At 43.8% G+C, this 23,176-nt stretch overlaps 1 protein-coding gene across 2 annotated transcripts; it reads left to right on the top strand.

Annotated features, from left to right (window-relative positions):
* Positions 1-1,475: 1,475 nt before the first annotated feature.
* On the top strand, positions 1,476-23,151 carry LOC129601320 (uncharacterized). Of its 2 annotated transcripts, XM_055500106.1 has the most exons (21): positions 1,489-1,821; positions 1,883-1,948; positions 3,622-4,547; positions 4,913-6,060; positions 6,309-10,864; positions 16,281-16,405; positions 16,872-16,930; positions 17,312-17,379; positions 17,624-17,664; positions 17,727-17,791; positions 17,890-17,984; positions 18,147-18,353; positions 18,724-18,867; positions 18,946-19,387; positions 19,495-20,295; positions 20,355-20,626; positions 20,822-20,977; positions 21,154-21,734; positions 21,920-21,994; positions 22,079-22,271; positions 22,425-23,151. In XM_055500106.1, the coding sequence occupies exons 1-21, from the start codon at positions 1,789-1,791 to the stop codon at positions 22,779-22,781; spliced, it is 10,410 nt and encodes a 3,469-aa protein (XP_055356081.1). In that variant the 5' UTR covers positions 1,489-1,788; the 3' UTR covers positions 22,782-23,151. The 2 variants fall into 2 exon arrangements, with proteins under 2 accessions (XP_055356090.1, XP_055356081.1); XM_055500115.1 differs by lacking the exons at positions 21,154-21,734; positions 21,920-21,994; positions 22,079-22,271; positions 22,425-23,151 and having other exon boundaries at positions 1,476-1,821; positions 20,355-20,741.
* The last annotated feature ends 25 nt before the right edge of the window (positions 23,152-23,176 follow it).

A 23,176-nucleotide genomic window follows, 5' to 3' on the forward strand; every position in this document is an offset into this window, starting at 1 on the left:
GGCAATGTTCACCGATACAGAATTCTGTGCTCTTAATTCCGTATATAGAACTACAGTACATGCCACTGCAACAAACAACAGCGACATTAATAAGGGCAGTTTATCAAGGTTACCTGCATATGCAGAAGCTCATAATTTACACAACTGTAATAAAATATAAATATTTAAGTGCTTGTATGGGAACAAGAACTGGATCGACCCTGAACGAGACTGGAACCGGTTTATGGTTCTCTGTTACTGTACAGTCTGTACTTACTTCTGCTGTATACAAACGTGAAATTGTCTGTGCGGCAAAAGTATTTGAATTGCCTAAGCTGATATACGTTTTCCCCGCGTAAAAAAATTTCGAGAAGTGCGTTTATACCAATTGTTACCAGAAATTCGAAAGCCGTTAGTAATACTCTACCACTTCTTTCTCCTTTAATCCTAATTGCATTGTTTTTTTGTGTCACTAGTTAGTTAGTTTTTCTTACTTTAAGTGTATTGCATACCGGTAATCCACAAAAACAGAAGTACCGGTATACGAATAATTTACACGCTGCATACGGAAATAAATCTTGTAAAACATATATACGTAACAAGCAAATCCACAACTGCCTCGTACAGTATATATCAAAAATTTGAAGATCACAACTCACCTTAAACGGTTGGTTATTCTAACTTCATTTACTTTTTATGAGAAGTAACGAATTGGCATTGTGGAACTGTTTATGAAAGGACGCACTGAATGATTTCAGAAAGGCCATCAGATTTCGATGCTAAAACTATGCTGTGCGGGCCTACAGAGTTGAACTTCGGAATCCAGAGTCATACAATGAGCCTGAATGAGGGCATTTTACAAGTAATGCATCAAATCTAAATCTTTATGTACCAGTACAGATGTTTATTGTTTGCTTTGCTCAATTAATGATCAAGCACACCAAATTAAACTGTTTCACACTGAAAACAACAGCTGTGAGAAATGTTAATATTTCACAGGTGTTGCGCTTTTCTTCATGTAACTGTTATGATGTACTGCACGGTTAGCAGGTGCAAACTCAGAAGATCAGCCGGAATTCGAAAATAACACTGGCTTGGACATTGGAAATTAAGTACTGTAAATGCAATTAATGCATATCGCAATAAGATGTTGTTTACACTGTTGGGACTTCTGGATTAATCAGCTGCAATTCTTTTGCAAAACATCTCACAAAAAATTACCGGCAAGCATTTCTCTCAAACTGCGTTGCCAAAGTCATATGGATGGGTTTTCAATATAAGCGCTGAACTAAATACGCAGTTAGCAAGTAAATCAAAAAATCCACGACCGCCAAATAAGAACTAAAAATAGAATGTTTTACTCGCTCTGAACAACTGCAAAGAACCGTCATCCATGCAGTTCACCGTAAACCATCACATACAAACGCGTTCAATAAAACCCAACAGAACATAACCCGCGTCACACTGACATTTTCTCGCTCCCAAATACCCTGAACTCGTTTTCTTAACGCCACTGCTAGTACGTCTCAAATGCGCCTGCCGGAACATCCCGCATCCTGCACAGACCGACCACGCTCTCAGCCAATGTTAAATATTCATATTCCGAAAATTCTGCTGACACAGCACAAGCAACCACATTGCAGCATTCGTTTTTCCCAAACAGTTGTTGTTGATGATTGTATTCCCCGCCACGGCAATGCAATGGCGTGATTATTATTAAAGTATCCTGTGACCACTCGTCTTTTGATGATACTGCGCACGTCAGCGGATTGTGCAGCTGTTGACCTTTACAGTATCCAGTAGATAAAAATGTCCTACCGCACATCCCGCCATTCAGATCACGTAAGCTGAAATTTTCTTTTAGATATGCAAAATGCACAACGGCCATATTGGTTGTGTTTAGTTTGGCACTCGATCAAGTGGCTCATCCGCGGACTATCAGACGCCATCTTCCAGACGGTATTCGGCGGTACGTGAACGTATACTGTACATCTTCAGCGCTGTAAAACGCGATTAATTTGAATGATATTTTTGGTAAGCATTACTGCCGCATTAGTAATAAGATTTCCGACTGTATGCCGCTATGGCACATGATAAGTTCAGATTCGCTGGCTGAACGGTCGAGTATGTGCACACTTGAAGTGCTGCGCAGATGTTTATAAGCTGGACTGTTATTTACTTTTGATGATGACTAATAAAAAAACTTCCGGTCGATTCTGTGGCCGAGAAAAGGAAATATCCAGTAGAGAGGAAACGTAATCGGACGATTTTTTACTTGTTCAACATTTAGCCTAGATTTAATGGATCAGGATTGCTTGCCCACAAATATTTCATTGAGCTCGAGTAGTGACTACCGGTCAGTTTGCGAATCCAAAACCTTAAGCCTTTAAGTATTGTTGGGCACGAGGATAATTTACCTCCAATCGTTCTGCCGCTATTTTTGGCTGTGAAACGTGGATTTGAGTTGCTCAACCACTTAAAATACCGCGTGTGACTTCGAAACGCGATAGATGTATTTTCCGGTATGATAACCGCTGTATCTTGGCCGGAAAGACATTCGTGCTCATCTCAAAAGACTGGGACTGTTGTGCAACATAATATACGTAATGTGTTTTACGCTTGTTCCTTTTGAAAGTTGGAACTTATCTGCGGCATTACTTATTTGCGCATCTGAGCAGTTAGCTTTGTGATACAGCAGGATTACGAAGTCCAAGACTTTTGCTGGCAACGCTTGCATATAAGAGTACGACGTACATAAGTTGGTCTAGTAATATTCTGTTATATTTATTATTCTGTTATTTCTGTTATAAATATTTAACACTGGGTTAACTTAGTATTCTGCCGTATTATGTACTTGTATATCGATTAATTATAACAGAAGTTCAAATTTGTTTTTGACGCTTGCAATTTGTGCCACCCATTTAAAATAACGTTAACGCGCTTGAATCAGGATTAGCAGAATTTTTAAGAAAACTATCCTCGTGCTACTATTATTTAATTGTGTCTGGAGACTAGCGATATTTCCTTAGGTTTTTGCGCAGAGCTGTCTGTACCTTTACATTTACTACAATTATATCGCGACCATAATGTTACTCTATCATTTGTACACCATAAAATATCGACTTCTGAAATCCAAAATTTCTAAGTGTACATGTTCCTACTCCACAAAGAAGAAAATACAATGAAAAACAATAGATAATATATTCTAATTATACAATACGTTATACCCTGTATACGGTCAATTCTGACACATTCAATTCTTACGGTAGTAAGTTAGTAAGTGAGTATATCACTCTACGTGTTTCTAGAAAAAAATTATGTTTTAAAAAATTTCCGCCCTTTGTGGTGTATTGCGGATGATAAATAAAATTCTTAAATCAGTCTCCTAACTGGTGAGCAGTAATTAGTTAGACGTGGCACTGGCAGTAGTTATCAGACAAGCTTTAACTTAACCAAAAATTATACTGTAAGTCTGCATAACAAGCTACAGTAATCAATATTCTCAGCATTCACAGTTCATATACCGGCAAAAAGTTTTGAAAACATCTGCAGCTTTCGTCTTCCGAAATAGTGCAGCTACGATAATTGAACGATTTGGCCAATTATCTCCTGAATAATGTTGCAAACCCCTTTGGTTTTCAGGGCCGTTCTTACAGCAATACTCCCCACATTTCTAACTATTCCCCTTCAAGTAGCAGCTATCTCCCCAGTCGACCGCCGGCCTACCCATCAACGTCCAGCACATATCTCAGCACTCCGCGTAGCAGCTATCGACGCTCTTCACATGACGTTGGCGATGTTTACAAACGATCATACGAACCAAGTTCAACAAAGTACTCCAGCACGTCGGATATTGTTGGCACAGGAGATTACAGTACACGGTCGGGCGCGCATAAATACGATCACGAGCCCTACACCAGTTCCTTAATTTCATCCCGCGCCTCACGTTCCTATGATAGACTCCCCGCCAACGATACGGACATGTCATTTGCCGGTACAACCGTGCGAACAGCATCTGATTCACCCTATCGCCGTTATCGCAGTCGCGACGAATCAGCATCAAAACCACAACCTGATGAACGCGAAAATGAGGCTGCTGCTGACGCAGATGCTAATAAAAAAACTCGTTATCACAGTCCGGAGGTAGCGGCAATACCGTCAAGTTCAAGATTGGTGCCAAGTGGCCATGATGATCCAACGCGTTTGGACGTAATTGAAGCTGACGCGGATGCAGCCCACAAAAATCAGCAGCCGAATTCTGTGGCGGACGCTGACCATACAACCGCTCGTAAACCGTCGCTGTCCAATGTTAGCGACAGTATCACAAAAGTCTCAGAATGGCAGAAACGCCTGGATTCGGAAACGCCTGAACGTTCCATTCCCCAAACCAGCTTGCCAGATCACGCTACTCCGGAGATAAAGGTCTCGACATTTGATACAGACTCTGACGACGGGGAGGCCTTTTTCTCCACCAAGGAAGATGTCAGTCCTTATAAACGAACAGCGTCACCGTATCTCAGTTTTCGCAAAACCGACAGTAGCGATGCAATGGACACCATGTCATACAGGTTAATGCATAATACAGTAATTACTATTACACCAAAAATTATTTTATCACACTGCCTAAATGTGATATTTATCTGTACACAGAATACACATTATAAATTGTACCGTGTCAAACATTTGTAGTTTGAAGGAATCGTTGAATCCCTGTCCGGGGATAAACTACTTGAGAAAACATCAGTGCTATATTTAAATTATATTGCCGAGACGTAGTAAACTAAATAAATTACGAATTTATAAAGTCAGACCTAACCATAATAGGAGTATAAACATAAACAAAAGGTCTTAGCTGCCTAGTCATAACTGCCGTATAAGATGGTATAAAATGCACCTATCTAAATACGCTGCAATGATTATTTTAATGTTGTAGAACACCCGGCGAGCTTTCAGCAGGTTCTCCTCCTCAATCATCCCTAGCTGATGTCGACGATCACAATCTCGAGACAGATGAGGAAGGCGCGAATATTCCCAGAACGCCTAGTCCAGACGAGCAAATTACTAAACTAAACACGTCGAAACCTCCGCCAGCCAAACCACGCGGAATATCCTTTTTGCGCAGTGACAGTCGGGAATCAACTACCAGTGGCCGGCCTAATCGCTGTTCATCATTTCAAGATCTGAGGGATATCGACAACGCAACAGATGAGCCAACAGTACCTAAGCGCCGTCTTTCCGCCGATAATTTCGACCGGAAGCATATCAGCTTTTTGCCCACGACGGACAGTAGAACAACGGGTGAAAAGGACACCGACAGTGTTAGGTCAAAACGCAGCGAAGACGGCCGCGAGCTGGATTTTATCTCGGACAGTGGCCTACCGGAATCGGAGTTCGGCGAAACTGTCCGAGGATCTGATTCAGAGGAGGAACTACGCGTGTCACATCGTAGCCGTTCTGGTACAAAAGCAGCGGACGAGGATGAGCCCAGCACGTTGATCATCGGTAAAGAGTCGGCTGCGCACAGTGACGACGACACGATGCATGAAGTGTCACCGCCGCGCAAAGATAGTGCACTGGATTCTTCAGATGATAAACGGAACTGGAGCAGTATGAACAAGACTTCCAGGCGGAAGTCCAGTTCTGATATCAGCGATTCCGTATATGATGCCCCGAAAGACCAACCATACGTTAGTCCGTATCGTAGAGGCGGGTTTTTAAGTTTTCTGAAGAGAACCAATTCAGCCGGTGATGAGCTGGAAACTACACCAAATACGGAAGAAAAAAAAGAGACAAAAAAGCAGCGCACCGATAGCGTCGAGAGCGATTTCTGGGATTCGTTTAATGATGACGACAAGCCACGTTCGAAGTCAGCTGACCCTTCGACCGCACCAGTCAGCTATGAAAGTATGGATACGGACGATAATCTGCGTTTCGATGTTTTTTCGAAAAAACGACTAAGCATTGACAACGGAGTGAAAGACGAATTAGTAAGCAAGAAATCTCCTACTACTCCATTTCTCAGTTTTCTGAACTTCAATAAAAATGCGGATGACGAAGCGTTTCCAGGCGCGTCAGATAAAGGTCAGTGCCCTTTCACAATGCGTTTTACCTTCAGTACTTAAATGGATAAAATATTCATCGAGTAAAATGTAACCGTCTGTGCTAGATAGCCGTATAAAATAATTTTTGCGTAACGGCGTACGAACAACGGCATTTTGCCGAATGTAGGTGCTGTAAATATGGTAATTAACAATATTATGCTTTGAAAAGCCTCATGTTGCAATAAACTGGAGCTGAGTGGATGAAATAACTGAATATATGATTACTAGAAACGCCAGAAAGTCCGTCAACAACAGCAAAACTAAAGAAAATACCCTCTGTTGATTTCTGGGCTGAAATTCTCAGTGACAACGAAGGTCACGAAGAGAAACACCCATCTAAGCCGTTACCGGATGATAATGCCATGAATGATAATACTGCAACCAGCAAGACTACGAGCCGTATATCGCAAGATGGAGCCGGCAATTTCTGGGCAGAATTAAACTCGTCAACAGAGCCATCCAACAGCAAGTCGAAGCTGAAGAAAGACGAATCCCAAGAATCGATAGACTTCTGGGAAGAACTAGGCAAAGACGACAAAAGCAATAACATCACAATCGGCCGATCTCTGCAAAGCCAAGAATCCAAGGATAGCGCGCCTGATTTCTGGGCGGAAATTAACGAAGCTCACAATGAGCCACAAACATTCACCAGCAAGGCAAAACTGAAAAAGAATGAATCACAGGAGTCTGTTGATTTCTGGAAGGAGTTAGGAAATGAAGACGAAGGAGAACAGAAGTCAGCTGCGCGGTCACTGAAACATCAAGAATCGGCGGACAGCGGCTCGGATTTTTGGGCGGAAATTAGTAATGATGCCGACACCGAAGACAAAAGCAGCAAAAATGTTCCTTCGCGCAATAACGACGATCCAGGGCAAAACAACAATACAAAAGCAGGCGATGCGCGATTCAAGAGATTGGAAAGCAACGACTCTGTTGATTTTTGGGCTGAAATTAATCCCGCCAACGATAGACCGGAAAATATTCGACAGGAAAAAAATGATTTAGAAGAGATCGACGATAGATCTGGTTCAGAGGTTCAACGCGCAGTATCTCCGTACGCGAGAAGCGGATCAAAACTAGCCAGACCGAGCAGCCTGCCATTAGGCGACTCAAAACCGGGAAACACCGAAGCACTGGCAAGGGAGAATGACCAAGACATGCCGGCTTCCCCGTATTTACAGAGCGATAACTCAACGAAAACACCATCGACACCGGCGACACCGCCAGAACCGAAGCGTCGGTTGTCCCTGTTGCGGCAACGGAGCCAGTCTGCGGATACTGAAGAGACGCGAGCGGAACCGGCTGCCAAATCTCGCCCACCGCCCATTAGCTTTCTTCGGCGCACGAGCTCCGCCGAAGTGTCTCTCAACGATATGTTTGCCGCGAATGAGCTGCCTCCGACACCCAGATCACCACGCACTAATATGGCGTCTCTTCCGCCCATCATAAGACGGTCACCTTCACCTTCGCCGGCCAGCAAGCGATCGCGTGGCTCGGTGGATTCCGGTTCGGCAACTCCAGAGATCCCAAAAAGTCCTGTGCGGGGACCGAAATTTTTTGCTGCCGATACGGTGTTTCCTGGAAGTCCAACAATATCTCCTTCGGCCGAGAAGCCTATTAGCTTTCTGACCGCAAAAGGCTCAGATATATCCGATAAAGATAGTGAAATGAAGGAAGCATCGGAGGTAAAGATGTCGATAAAGTCGCCAAATTCTGAGTATCAGCCAATCAGTTTCTTAAGGCAGTCGTCTTCAATCGCTACAGAAAAAAGCAGCGCAGAAAATTTGCATTCCAATATATCCTCGCCAGTTACAGACAGTTCAAAGGCATTCCAGACCGAAAAAACAAGCGAGGAAAAATCGCAGGCAAAAGTATCTCCAATCAGTTTTCTCCAGCCCAAAAGTGACAATAACGTACCTAGTGCAAAAGTATTCAGCCCACCACAAAGTCCAAGTCCGTATGCGGCTAAACGACAGACTTCCCAAACCAGTACTGTTGCTTCCATCTTCACAACGGAACCGGAGAAAATTGACATAAAAAGTGGACGTTCATTTTCTCCGCCAGTGCCGGCACAAGCAACAAAGCAACGGGAACAGCTTCAGGAATCACCTTTCAGCTTTTTGCCTAAATCAACCGAACCAAAAACCCCGGTGACGGCTGCAACTCCTGATGTGACACCTCTTAGCTTTCTTCCTAAACAACCTGAGACGAAACCCTCATCTAAAACACCTGCGGATAAATCGGCTGAATTAGCCGCTCCCGTCGTTACAGTGGAGATTAAGCCAAAATCTCCAACGACACAGACTCCCCAACAAGATAGCACGAAAATCCGGTCCAGCTCCGTTGAAACTACAGCCCAACGGTCGACACCTGAACCACCTCATCCAATGACCACCATGCGACAAAGGTCACAGTCTAATTCACGGGAGGGCGAGACCGATTCACCCGATAGCACACTTCGACGTCGACAACGCCCGTCAGCAAAATACGCTGAAACTGATATCGAGTCAAAACCGCCGGTTATGTCAGCGAAAGATAGACTCCTCAGTAAAATGCAAGCGGCAGCGGTCACGCCTGAACCGTCGGACCCGTTCGGACAAAGAAAGCTTTCAGTAGCACAACCCAGTGTGAGAAAATTATCAGCGGAAAATATTTCACCATTAGGATCACGAAAATCATCAATGGAAACAACTGAGTTAAGTGAGCAAGAAGCAAAACTAAAAGCGTCACAAGAAGCTGCCAGGCTTCGCAATATTGAGAGAGAAAAAAAGGAACAGGAACGCTTGGCTGAAAAAAAGCGACAAGAAGAGGAACGATTGCGGAAGATAGAAGAAGAAAGGAAACAAAGAGCGGAAGAAGAGCAAAAACGCCGAGAAGAGGCAATAAAGAGACGTGCCGAGGAGCAGCAGCGGAAAGCCAAGGAAGAGGAAGAACGGCAAGAACGAGAGCGCATTCGTCAGCTGGAAGAAAAACTACGAGAAGAAAAACGACAAGTGGAAGACGAGCGGTGTAAGCGCGAGGAAGCGGAAAGGGACGCAATGGACAGAGCGAAGAAAGAGCGCGAAGCCAAGCGACAAGCACTAGAGGAGCAGAGAAAGAAAGAGGCTGAGGAAGAGCGGATGCGTAAACAAAAACTGGAAGAAAAGCGGAAAGCGGACGAAGAACGCCGACGAAAAGAAGAACAAGAAAAATTCGAGGAAGAAAAACGTAAGCGGGAAGAACGCGAGACCAAGCGCCGGGAACAAGAAGAGAAACGCAGACAGGAATTAGAGGCCATCAGACTAAGGGAAGAAGCCGAAAAGGAAAGACTTGCAGCGGAGAAGAAAAAACTCGAAGAACAGAAGCGCAAATTAGAAGAGGAGGAAAAACGGCGAGCGGAAGAGCGGAGGAAACGGGATGAAGAGGAGCGAAAACGGAAAGAAGAAGAAAGGCAGAAACGCAAGGAGCAAGAACTACAAAAATATGAGGAAAAATTTAAAAAGATTGATGAACATAAAAAAGAAATTTCAGACGTCGCCCAAAGAAATATCGAAAGTCACAAAGAAGCCGAACGGAGAAAGCATGAACTAGCTCAAATTAAAATGACCGAGCAGAAGGAAGTAGAAAGAATCCGTCTGGAAGCGGAAGCTGAAAAAGCGCGCCAACAGAATGAAAAGCGTATGAGAGGCGCGCCGGAGCTGGACCCATCGTTAAAGCTGCCTGCTCGCCAGCCGACGCAACCACTTCCACTGGATGCGGTCACGACCGTTCCAAAGCCAACAGAAAAGAAAGTCGGTTCCCTCAAAGACAAGTGGGAGCAACAAGCTGTAACCGAAACGCCTATGCAAAAAGCTTTCACGCCTCCTCAACAAAAAATGGCAGAACAAAAGGCCCAGGTATCAAATAGTACGCAAAAGGTACAGCCGCCAGAGGCAGCATTAACTGCCCAGAAGCCGCAACCACAACAGCAGCCACAAACATCGACGACGCCAGTATCCGCGCAAAGTCCATTTCAAACACCATTACCACGAGATCTGAGTGAACTCTCGAAAGTAACTTTACCGGCATCCATCAGCCAACCTCCGCGACCTACGACCTTGCCGCTAGCGCCATCGCAGCACATTTACGATGAGCCCGGTCCCGTAAAAACTGTTAATATAATCCGGGCACCACCAAAACCACAGAATCAGAACCAGCAGATCAAAGATAAATTTGCCGGTACTCAGGTAGATGCTGGCCGACCGCCCGTTCAGAGCACAGGACAACCGCACAAGCAAGCCCCGAGCCAACAAAGCAAGCACCAGGTTCAGCCGGAGCCTGTCTATGCTGAACCGGATGTTGCACAACGTCCCCCGCCACCAGGACAGCTGAAGCCGCAACGCTCCCGCGGATCGTACATTGGCGGGGTAGTGGATATTGACGATCTGCTGGGCGGCAGTAAAACAAATTTTCTACAAACGGCTCGCACTCGATCACAGGAACGCCCCGGCTCACGCAGTGCCTCTCAGAGTCGTGATCGAGCAGCTGACCAGACTAACAGCCAACAAGCTTTAGGGCAGAGCGGGAAAGCACAACCTGCACAAGGTGTTTCTCCTGCTTCTCCTGCTGTGCCCTGCGTTGTGCTGGAGAAGAAAGATTATGTAAGAAAACGCGTGTGGCATGAATTAAGGCGCTGTCTACGCCCCGATGTGGATGTCTTCTTGGGCTTGCCCGCTTTGCCAGACCCCATGATTGGGAGCTCCCAAACCTCGTATGATATCTTTAAAATTCCCGGAAAAAGTTCGTACTGCAATAAACACGGCAAGGTGAGCAAAAACTTACTGTAGTATCTACTTGTGAATTTTGATCAAATGCCTATCAAACATGTGCTGCGATTTCTCTAAGCACTTGTTGCTAATAATGCTTTAGTATGTTGTAATACAATAGTATGCTGTACAGTACATAGAAGAAAAACGTAAATCTGACTTTAAAGGACATCCGTGCATCGACGTTGGCCATATATAGCTAAGCCGAGGACCATTTAATTTTTCCGCCACTGGTTTGAAATTTTTTATTTTGAGAAAATATTTGTAACTTTGAGGCTTATTACTTTACCTTACCGGAAGCAATCCTACTTCCTACTGAACAAAACTAACCGCTGTCTGTGAACATAAGACATACAAGAAACAGCCTCGGCTTCGCCTCCGCGTTTCTTGTGGTCCATGGCCACTATATTCGATTTCGAACGAGTATTTATATTGGCACAACATCAGCATTCTATATTCTGCCTAACCATAATCGGTTTATCGCGCAAAACCACGGATTTAATATAAAAATGAGTTGATGGTTCTCTCCATTCAGTATTAATTCTCTCAATTGAATTCGTGATTCTCAACTTCATTTTGTTGATTGTCAGTAGCGGTAGGTCGGTCACTCACTCTGGACACTATGGACAGTACCGGTAGCTTGGTAACTCATTCTCTTAACGAGTCCCGCCCATTGGACAGAACCGACAGCGGTCACTCGTTAACTTCACGGGCTTTGCAGACTGGACAGTAACGGTAGCTCGGCCACTCGGGCTCCACACTGCACTGACAGTACCGGTAGCTCGGTTACTCGTTCACCTAATGGGCTCTGTACACTGTCAGATAGCAGCAGTGGATAGTAGTAGTGGCAGTTCGATCTCCGAGCTTCGCAGACTGGACAGTACTGGTAGTTCGTACTCAACTAACTAGCTGTGTGCAATGGACAGTACCGGTAGCTCGGTCACTCGTTCACCTAACGGGCTCTGCGAGCTCGGTCGCAGGCTCACATTACGGGCTCCGCACACTGGACACTATGGACCATACCGGTAGCTCGGTCACTATAATATGATATTCCGAAGTGATCACCCGAAACCTGACGTGCTCGAAACCTGACGTGCTGTGCAGTATACAGTCGGCATTCTTTTCAAGTTCAGCCTCGGCTCGGCTCGGAAACGGCCTCGGCTTTGCATCCGCGTTTCTTGTGGTCAATGGTCACTTTATTTAGTTTTCAATAAATATTTATTAGAATAACATATTTCGTCGAATCATAATCGGTACATCGTATTAACGCAACAAAACGGATTTTATATAAAACACGGAATTTAATTTTATATGATTTTTTTAATCAGTTCATGATTCTCTCAAATCACCATAACTTCTCACAACTGAATTCATGATTCTGTGGACCTCAACCTCATGAATCTGGGTAGTGGAAGCTCGGTCACTCGTTCATTTGACGGGATCTGTGCATTGGAGAGTAGGGCCAGCTTGGTCCCAAGTTCACCTAACGGTCTCCCTACACTGGACAGTACCGGCAGTTCGGTCACCCGCTCATCTAACGGGTACTGGACAGCTTCGCGAGATGGGTCACCCGCTCGCCTAACGAGCCCCGTACACTGGACAGTACCGAGGGCTCAGTCACCCGTTTACCGAACAGGCCCCGTGCACTGCACAGTACCGGTAGTTTGGTCACTCGTTCGTCTGACGGGCTCTGTGCACCCGTTAACTCGGTCACCCGCTAGGTCGTTTGCCTAACGGGCTATTTGCGCTGGACAGTACTGGTTGCTCGGTCACCCACTCACCTAGCGGGTCCCGTACACTGGACAGTACCGGTAGCTTTGTCACTTGGTCGGCCGGCACTCGTGCAGAATTGTCCTCGATGACAACGTTACATTTGTAGTCGTTCTTGTCGTAATATCGGTTTGCTAATTAAATTCATTCTGATAATTTAAATAGTAGAAATGACTTTCATTTTTTAGCTATATTTTAGGCAACATTGCCTGGTTAAAAATACCACGATGATTATTATTATTACAGTAATTTAGTTGCATTTGGTGAAGGTAATCAAAACTCTTCCGCTTTGGCGTTCGAAGCGGGAGAGGTTTTGAAAGAAATGAATACTATCTGGCCGGGTTTTTGACTACGGGCTTTCAGAATATAGTATTGGTTTTGGTCAGTCTTTTTTGATTTGCCGGCTCTGGTGTATTCCATTCGTGGGAATACAGATCTGAATTAGGATATATCGTATATTATTATTTTTTTTTTGAGTTTGTTGGTACAGTACTTACTTATACTATGTATTCAAAATGAGCGGTCCGGTTTTAGAAAATAACCGGTATGTTTTCTAAATTATTAGTTCTAATACTTAATAATATTTCAGTGATTAAAACTGAGAGTGACACTTGAGTGGAATCATGAAGTCGTCATAACTGTCCCGATTCAATAATAGCTTTAAAATTGCTAATACCGAATCTCCAGTTTGTTGATTTAAATACATATGTCATGCTTGCGTCATATCTATATACGAGTATCCTAAGAATCGCATGATGCTACGTACGCGCGTTTGCCGTAGGGCAAAAGCAATTAAGGTCTTCTGTTGGGCTCGCCCACGATCTGCAAACGGCGAAGAGAAGCTACGTTTGCGCATTTCGTGGTCTTGGAATAACGATAGAAAAACTCGCCAAACTGCAGCAAATGACAGACGCCGCTCGAACCCATGCTATTCCCTCGCCGCTGTGGCGCGCAAAACACCAGCATTTGTTTCTGCTCTGTGACTGCGAACGAACAACGCTTAAAAATAGCTACAGCGCACAACTCTCACATCTGTCAGGTCCTGAACGGAAATAGTGTCTTGTTGACAATTCTAGAACATTCAGAACTTAACATCTGACGGCAACAGAGGGCCAATCGATGCGTTTCAGTTTTCGCAATCCTCACAACCATTTGTTAAAGCATTCGGTCTCTCCATCAATTTTTCAATAGCATTTTCTGTTCGATTTCTTCTAAGTACGTGGACAAGAGCCCAGTAGCTAGTATGGGTAGCCAAATCAGCCCATTAGGACTTCCGCAGTGACGTACTTCCGGTTACTTGGCTTTGATAGGCTGCAGACAAGAATGCCCGCCCACTAAATGTATAGGATATTTGCCGTTTGCGACACTGCACAGTGAACCGCTTTTGTTGCTGGCGTTGTTTTGCAAACCAAAACATCCACTATTATTTTACTGTAGCCATGAGAGACTTGAAACAGTCCGTTTTCTAAAAATTTTTGTTCTCGCCACGTATGCGTAACGACTTTGGAAGTTATGTATAACTGATCAAAACAGCGCACAAACATTCCTGCGTCCGTATCCTTCTTCTCAGTTTGATTTCTCCGATGGTCCTACGATGGATCAAACTCAAGTCTTGTTTGTTTGGATTAATGATTAATCATTTTTATTGAAGCGATTTGGGTGTTAGCTTTCGCTGATTGATTTGGAATTCATCATGACTTTAGTAATAAAAGTTCAGTTTTTAAACGATACCGATCCGTTTTCGAGTACACAGTATCCAGAACCAACTAGACCGCCCGATTTTTCATTCGATGATTCCATTCCGCTGTCAGAGCAAATAGCTGCAGTTCATCGGTTGTTGAGACCCCCTCAAAGAGTAAGACATTTTAAGACTTGCGTTGATAACATTATTTTTAACGAATCTATTTAGAGCTGCATTTGCATTAACATTATTGTGTTTATGATAAACAGATGAAACAGATCATTAACTTAAAGGTATGACCATGACCGTATGAGCAATATTTTCTAAAAGCTTTCTGACAAAAATTTTGGTCATAGGCCACGACCAGCGATTGAATTGACTTTTCTTCAGTTTTAAATGCGAACATATCTGCTTATTAACTTTTTGTCCTTCCTTCGATTGAGCGTTGGGTAATTGTTAACTTAATTTTGTGGTTTTAGACGTCTTGTTATTACGGTATTCTGGTGAGGTTGAAACGGCTGTCCTATGTAAAGCCGCACTGCCGCAGCATCGTTAATGGCTCGTTACAGTATCGTCGTGGGTTCCTCATGATCAACAGAGCAGATAGTTTCAGTGGCTTAGTTGCTGGCGTTCAAGTGCGCATGCGCGACAGATCTCCAGAAATCTGCATGCGGAAGAGTTTGTTTGCAGGACGTATAACGGAGAAATAGAACGGTTTATTTTTAGTGTCAGATTTCCAACCAACTGTCATCCATACTTTGAACGTTCTGAGATTGGGACAGGCTCTGCACCAGGGCACCAGCGCAGATGCAGCGCTTTCATTGCGAATTTTCTTCAATGGAGCCTGCGGCTTTCTGTGCTAATAGCTGGTTTCGAATACTGTACAGTTTTTGTCGAACTATAATTTTTGACCTAGTGCTTAACTGCTTTGGTCAGAAGTCTTCGTGCAAAATAGAAAAGCGAAATTGTTTTTATTGTAAATTAATGAGAAAATTATGGCAGAAAAGATACCGGTGTGTTTATTTGTAACTAATGATTTGCACATCGCAAAACACAGTACTTACTGTGTACCGGCAGCGCCGCTAAGCGCTATCGCAGTACATGCTACACTTACAAATTAAGGCTGAATAGTTCAAACAAAGTCGGTGAATAATTCAGAAAAAAATTTTATTTTGGCATCGACATTTTCTGTTTTGGAGCTTTAAGTTTTTAACGGTACGCATTTGTCAGATGCCCATTAGCAGGTGTTTCGGTCCTAAACAAGAAAAAGTGTGTCTTGGCACTAGAATTTTTTTTCACGAAATAGGGTTATTTCTGTGCAGGTTTCTGATTATCACTTACTCTGTGATCAGTGTTAGCTCGATTAGCAAGTGTAAACATTCACTGCTATACCTGTAAATCTGCGGCAGTTTTGCCATTGTCAGCTAGCAGGTGCAAACATTTCACCTCTCAATACGTGTACTCAAGCGTGGCTGAAGCTGCGAAAGCTTTTTTGCTGATACGATGTATTCAAATGGCACTGGCTGATACATCTTTTTCATTGACTGCTCAGAAGTTTTGTTACCGGTAAGGGCAGAAAGCCGTTCTTAATCAGAAAAACTTTGACAATGTAAAGCAGCTGCAACAAAAAATCTAACACACAGAAATTTTACAACAGGAGTATGTTTTCTATTTTATCCTGGCCAGGTAGTATTTCCTCGTTGAATCTGTATGGATAGAATCCAATAAGACACCTTAGACACGTTTTTTGCCCTTTTCAGTATGGGAATTGTGAATGAATTCCAGAACCGTAAATACAAATTTAGTTGCAGTATCTGTACTTACTAGTAGATCTGACAGTTAATGGTAAATCATTTAATTTCGTTGGTAATACATAATTGTATTCTGTGGAGCGTAGTCCTGTTCGGTCAGAACTGGTGGCAGCAAATGTTCGCGAAGAAGACTTACCGGCTTCCTGCTTTACAGGTTGACGACTGTGCCCTACAGTTGTGGCGGTACAATGACGCCGGTCAGCTGGAAAACTCCTCGTATCTTGATCTTGAGTCAAGTATTGACGAACAACGAGAAGAATTTGACGGCTTCTTCCATAAGTATGTCAATGCTTTATGGTTTACGTCTGGCAGCATCAGTGTTGTCTACAGTCTACCTTACGCTGTGTACGAGTGTAAACAAAAAAGCACTTACGGTTATGAAACGGGATACCGTATGGGTTTGCAGGGCGTTTCCTTTGCATCTATTAATACGATTCACTTGAAGTCTTCACGCTCTTTTCAAATTAGATGAAAAAGCAGACTTAATATTAATTATGTAATTATAGACTGTTTGTGTTATGAAATATTCCTAATGTCAGATACAGCGTCGACTTTGTATTTTGATTCATAAGATTCCCTTCGCTCTTATTTAGACAGCTCATTTGGCAGATTATTTGCTTAGTACAGCTTGCTTTTTATTTTAATGACCGTCGCATCTTCGTAACCTACAGTTGATTTGTGAGTTTTGTTCAGTGGAAACTTTCACGAATCCGAGCATGTCTCCCAGTTGTGTCTCTGGTTGCAGTCGTCGGAACGCCATGATATTGCGGACATCATTAACGGTTCGTGTGCATACAATCGTCGGTAAGTGCAAAATGTAAATTTGCCGTTATACAATAATTTATTTAATATAATGACCATGTTATATAGCAGAAGAGTGTTGAACAATTTTTAACCAGGTTTATGCCACAAAAATTTGATTTTTTCTTGTGCTGGAATTGTTTGACGTATCTGTAGTAGTGATTATTAACGTTCTGCGATATGGTATTTTTATGCTTATGACCGGTCATGGTGTCGCAAAAACATTGAAGTTGTGTAATTATGCGGCTAGTCATGAACCATATGATGTGAATTCCACGCAAAGCGGAGGCGTTGCGGTGCATAAGCATCAGTTGTTGTCATTCATATGTTTAAAGTTGGGTACCACATTGGTCGTAGTTGTTGACCATTTTGTTATGTTTCTAGAAAAGCTTCTACACTCAGATGGACGGGAGTTAAGAAGGGCTTTGTTTTCCCTTAAGCAGATCTTCCAGGCAAGTGTTGATATGTTTTTACGCCCATGATAAATATGTATGACAGTGAATACTGTATGTATGTATAATATCTATATATGTTAGAATTTTAGTAACACTTGTACTAATGTGTGTTAGCTCGAATTTACGTTTACATTGTATTCGGGTGCAGATGAGTGATCGCTAAGATTAATCTAAGTAAATTGCGCAAAATTGAGGGAAAAATTAGTGTGTTTTTACACTGCTGACAAAATTGTGCTTGCAGGATGATAAGGATCTTGTACATGAATTTGTTACACATGATGGGTGAGATATCTAAAGAGGTTGCGGGAAGAGATAAAACATGATTCTAATGTTTTGCTTTGTAGATTGGATTGTTTAATGAAAGTCGGAAGCGAAGCCGATCATAACTATCAGAATTACATTCTGCGAGGTACGCCAGGTCACCTTTTAATACTTATCGTGAGCTTTGTGGCGCCGATTAAAAAATTTGTGGTTTTGACGTGGGTAAAGATTCCGCTATTCTTGCAGCACTTGGTCAAGTGATGTTGTACGTGGACGGGATGAACGGCGTTATCCAACATAACGACACAGTCCGTTGGTTGTACACACTTCTTGGCTCTAAGGTTAGTTTCAAGTGCCAGCTGTCTGAACGGTGCATGAATAGTGTTTTGAATATAGAATCGCTTTGAAAGCAGAAGGCGCTTGGTTTAGTTTTCTTAAAGTAGGATGCATTTTGTGGTCAGACATGTAGCTTCCCGGAAGCAGCTTGTTTTCGTTTTTTGCAGTACCGTCTTGTGCAAAAAACTGCGTTGAAACTTCTCTTGGTCTTTGTGGAGTATGCTGAAAGCAATTGCGAACTCCTGGTTGAAGCTATTGAAGCGGTTGACAGAGTCAGTCGCGAGAAGCCATGGTCAAATGTAATGAAAATTTTAAGCGAAAAAGATCCCAGCGATCCGGAACTGCTCGTCTTCGCCATGACACTGATCAATATGGTAATGAGATTCGAAGCCAGGCGCTGCTTCCGTAGCATTGTTTTCGTGTTTATGGTTTGTACGGCTATCTTAACAGTACAAGTAGACTGTTGGAAACGTTGATTGGTTGAGCACATATTTTAATTGATTGTTGCTTTATGTTGCGAAAAGATCAGTTAACGGCATCTTATGCTGAACTGTGACACATGTGTTGAAGAAAAGTCAGTGATCCATTTTAAGATTCTGCGAGACTTTGATTCGCGTTTAGAAAATAGTAGTTTATAGTGTACTGAAACGTATTATGACTTGGTACCGGTTGTTCATTATATTGAATCGAAAATGTGCCTGCCTAAATGCCTAAATGTGAACTATTGTGTATCGTTTTTGACAGACCGTGCAAGGCATTCCAGACCAGGATACCTTTTATGACGTCGTCGACCATCTCGAAGAACTGGGTATGCTTGATGCTTGCGAATATCATAAAAAGCGAAAAGGCTCGGATATGGAATTAATACAGCAGATCGAAATATATGATGTGAGTGGGTGCATCCTTGATAGTGCTTGTATCGGTTGTATGTACCTTCGATTCCTTTACCCGCTTTCGTTCTGTTAGGCTGTGCTGAAGCATGAGGATGGTATGAAAAGTGCCTTACCCGATCAGCCGAACATTCGACAGCTTCCTAGGACCAAGAAAGCCGGCGAAGAACGAAAGAGTCGTCGACATGGCGGTGCCGGGCCAGAACAAGTCAATGGAAAGCCGAACGGTCATTCGTCCAAACCGATTTCTTTTCTGCAACCTGAAGCTGCCAAAACTCAAGTGCCTGCATCCCCGTCCACACTGCGAAAGCGATCTGAATCACCTTATGCGGATCCTGGGGATACACGACGGAATCAGTTGACAACGCCTTCGCCCAACCGTGCCAGAAAAGTGCCTTATGACCGAAACGACTCAGGATCGTCAGTGGCTTCCAGTACGTACAGTCCAGTGTCCACTTCTGCAGACTATAATGCCGTTACCAACCACGCACCTGGGAAGACTGTGGAAGCGGGAAGAGGTGAGCTTTGTGAGCAAGTTTACTGTTTGTTATTCTCGATCGTTACTTTGTATCAGAAAGCCAGAAAAGTTCTCTGAGTTTGGTCTGAAATTTTACTTCCAAACTAGGTGCGCCACGCCGATATGGTGAAGTTGCTAAGCCCGCTGCTGAGCCTCCTAAACCATCGCCGACATCTCCTTTTACGCGTCCTGCACCGCCCGGTATGGGCGTCAAGCCCACGGTGAATGAGCCTGCACCAGAGCCCGGACGCCGTGATTCCATTATGACTGAGAAGAAAAGTTTTGCTATGGGTATGATGTACGCGTCTACCCCGGATAAATCTACCTCCCCCACTCCGCAGCCACCTGCGGTTTCTCCAGCAGTTGCACCGTTCAGATATCCCGTCCCAGGGGCTGCGCCGGCACCTGTTGCTCCTGCAGCTCCAGCTGGTTCACTTGCTGAAAAACTGGCCAAGGCGCGTGGTGGCCTAACAGCCGCCCCTGAGGTACCAGATGCAGCGCCTGCGCCACTACCAGCGACTTCGCCTACGGCTCCCATGACTGCCAAAGCCCAGGCTGCCGCTATAGCTGGTGCTATTACTAATAAGAACCTCAGTCGAGGATTATCGAAGATTGACGAGCCGGGTGCGCCATCCGCAGCGCCAGCACAAAAGTCTGAGACCGATTTACTCTGGGAAGATCTGGAAAGGACCTTCAAACGACCCCTGAAACTTAACGAAATGGACTTCACTGACCTTGTAGCCGGGGATGATCTCGACGTGCTTGCACCTCAAGCGATGATGATGGGCGCAGGCGGTGGTCCCCCACCGCCCCCGGGTGCTCCACCAGGACCCCCACCACCTCCTGGCTTCGGTCCGCCGCCACCTCCTCCCGGTTTCGGACCTCCACCACCACCAGGAGCTCCTCCTGGTACTTCCTTGACGAAGTCTTGGTCAGCTTTTTCTAATCTTATTTTCTTGTTTTGACAGGTCCGCCCCCTCCTCCTGGATTTGGGCCTCCTCCGCCTCCGGGTTTAGCCCCACCTCCTCCCGGACCTCCGGGAAGCAGGAGTGCCTCCCCCGCACCGGGTGGGAAACCTGGCAAGAAAATGGTCAAAGTCTTCTGGAAAGAAACGAAAAATCAGCCATTACCGCCTGTGATTGCTAAAGAAGGAACAATTTGGGACAATGTTAAACCGGTCGAAATTGATAAAACAAAACTGGAAGCCTTATTCGAGGCAAAGCAGAAAGAATCTGCCAAGGTTTGTGCAGCAGTCCATGTTACGCGTCATTTAACAACTGATCTCGCTAATTATGCGGGTTTTTGTTCTTGTGCGTCGTCATCACACACGACTTTTGTTTGACTAACAGGTGGAGGTAAGGCATAACCTTGAATCACTAAACTAATATGGACTTGGAAAACTGTGTTCACATTTCGCTATTGTTGTCTACAACAGGCCACTACCGATAAGAAAATCAAAGATGTCGTCGTTCTGGACAATAAGCGATCAAACGCCATTAACATCGCATTGACCAAGTTACCACCGGCTCGAACTATTAAGACAGCAATTATGAAGATGGACAGTACGATCATGAGCAAAGAGGGGATTGAGGTAAGCCTTTTCAAGAGTTTGATTTTTGAATCGGCTAAATAATGTTTCGGTGGTTGATGTGTCGGGATTTTGCAACATCTGTGTGACAAATTCAAAAACAGTAAGCGGTATGCCTACGAATTATTAGTAAACGAGGATTTTCTGTATGTTTCGTGCACAGTTAATTTTGTTTGCAGAAAATACTTTCTGGTTTGTTACCAACCGATGAAGAGAGGACCAAAATTTTGGATGCTCAAATGGCGAACCCTGAATTACCCTTGGCTTCGGCAGAACAGTTTTTGATTACCTTGACTACTGTTACTGATCTGGTTCCGCGGCTGAAGTTGTGGTTGTTTCAATTGGATTTCCCCAATATTGAAAAGGAGGTTGCTGAACCGCTCTTAGATCTGAAACTCGGCATGGAAAAGCTTAAGAAAAGCGCAACGTTCAAGAATATTTTGGGCATGTTACTAGCAGTGGGCAACTTCCTGAACGGTGTAGAGGCCAAAGGTTTCCAGATTGATTTCCTGACTAAAGTTCCGGAAGTGAAAGATACAGTGCGGAAAGAGAGTCTTATGCATCACGTTTGTGACATGATGCAGGAGAAATTCCCACAGTCCACTGATCTGCATTCGGAACTGGGAGAAATCTCACGCTGCTCCAAAGTAGACTTTGATGATCTGAAGACGAGTCTCGATAAAATGGAAACGGAATGCAAAGCGTCTTGGGATCACTTGAAGGCGATCGCGAAGCACGAGCAAGGAGAAATGAAGCAGAAGTAAGGTTTCCGTGATAAATGATATTTTTATTTATTGGAATGGGTCCAATTTTCCAGTGAGCTGTTATCTGACTAACCAGTAAATCAGAGTAATTGCCGATCTGTACAGGACAACTTCTTCTTCGCAGTCTACAATAATTATAACAAAACGGATAACAGCCTGGTTTGACTTCCGTCATTTGCAGGATTACGCAATTTTTGAGCGATGCGGCGGAACGGATTATTGTTCTAAAGATTGTCTATACGCGTGTGATGAACCGGTTAGTTAGTATACGGTTTATGCTTTATTTGCATTATCAGCCTTTCAGTTGGGTGGCACTGAAGAATTCTGCATAATTTCACAGTTATCACAAATTCCTGATATGGATGGGCCTTCCGATGTCCCAATCAAAGGAGACAAAGCCGCATCAGTTTTGTAAAATAATTAGTGAGTTCGCTTTGGAGTACAGAACCACACGGGAGAAAATAAAAGAAAAGGGCCAGTCAAAGATTAAGTACAAAGATCGCAAGCGAACGCGCGGCAAGCTTATTACCGAGGTGAATCTAATTTGTTTAACTTACATGCTACTGTTAGAATATGCAGCTTGTATTTTCAATATTTTGCTGTTTGTTTATTTTGCTGTTTGTTTGGATGCATGTTGTATTTTGAAAATCGAAGTCAGTGATTAATTTTTATGATTCATTTTGTAGACGGATAATTTCGCTGGTACTTCACCGACACCTGGTGCTCATCCAGAAGATAAAGCTCTACAAAATCTTCTGAAGAACGGCACGGCTAACGATAGCAAAGTGGCGAATACTCACGGTGTGAAGGTGCGCACTCGGCAGTCCTTTGAGCCGGCCAAGCCAGCTATTGCACAGGGTGCCAGTGATGACACGGAGGAAGAGGATGCGATGCTAGAGAGTCTGGTGAAATCTGCCACTGGTAGCCGTAAAACTCCTGCCGATAGAGCCGACAAGAAAAAGCAACCGTCACGGATTGTTAATCGCAAATCCCTGCGCCGTACACGAACGCTGAAGCTGGATGAAGTCGATGGGCCGCAGTAGTTGGGCCGAATAGATTTTATGGCTTTTTATTTGTAGAGATTAATTATTCTTCGTGTCACAAAAAGGGATTGCGATATTTGTAATCTCTTGACGCGCATTTTTTTGTGATTAACCCCCAAATTTTTTGTGCTTTTTGCTCCGATTTTGCCCTAATCAGATTTGCGAAGTTACTACGTACTAAGTGTTCTTCTTATACTGCAGTAGTATTTTTGGCCTTTAGATATGCTGCTTTGCTCATCCGGTTCATTTGAATATTTTATGATGGTTTTAACTTGTATATAGATCTTTTGGGTTCGAGCTGGCCGTTTGCTCGTGGTTTGTGTAGTCTTGAGCTTTGATAAAACAATTTAAAGAATTAAAATCCGTTATTTAGACGTTAGCTACTTAATACCACT

The sequence above is a fragment of the Paramacrobiotus metropolitanus genome, unplaced genomic scaffold, assembly GCF_019649055.1.
Source record: "Paramacrobiotus metropolitanus isolate TYO unplaced genomic scaffold, Prichtersi_v1.0 Parri_scaffold0000004, whole genome shotgun sequence".
NCBI lineage: Eukaryota > Metazoa > Tardigrada > Eutardigrada > Parachela > Macrobiotidae > Paramacrobiotus > Paramacrobiotus metropolitanus.

Excerpts from the sequence above, each read along its gene's own strand:
- LOC129601320 (XM_055500106.1), top strand. The coding sequence starts at position 1,789 with ATGTCCTACCGCACATCCCGCCATTCAGATCAC. Across the intron at positions 16,406-16,871 it reads TTTGACGGCTTCTTCCATAA|TCGTCGGAACGCCATGATAT; the intron begins GTATGTCAATGC and ends CTCTGGTTGCAG. Across the intron at positions 19,388-19,494 it reads GACTGTGGAAGCGGGAAGAG|GTGCGCCACGCCGATATGGT; the intron begins GTGAGCTTTGTG and ends CTTCCAAACTAG.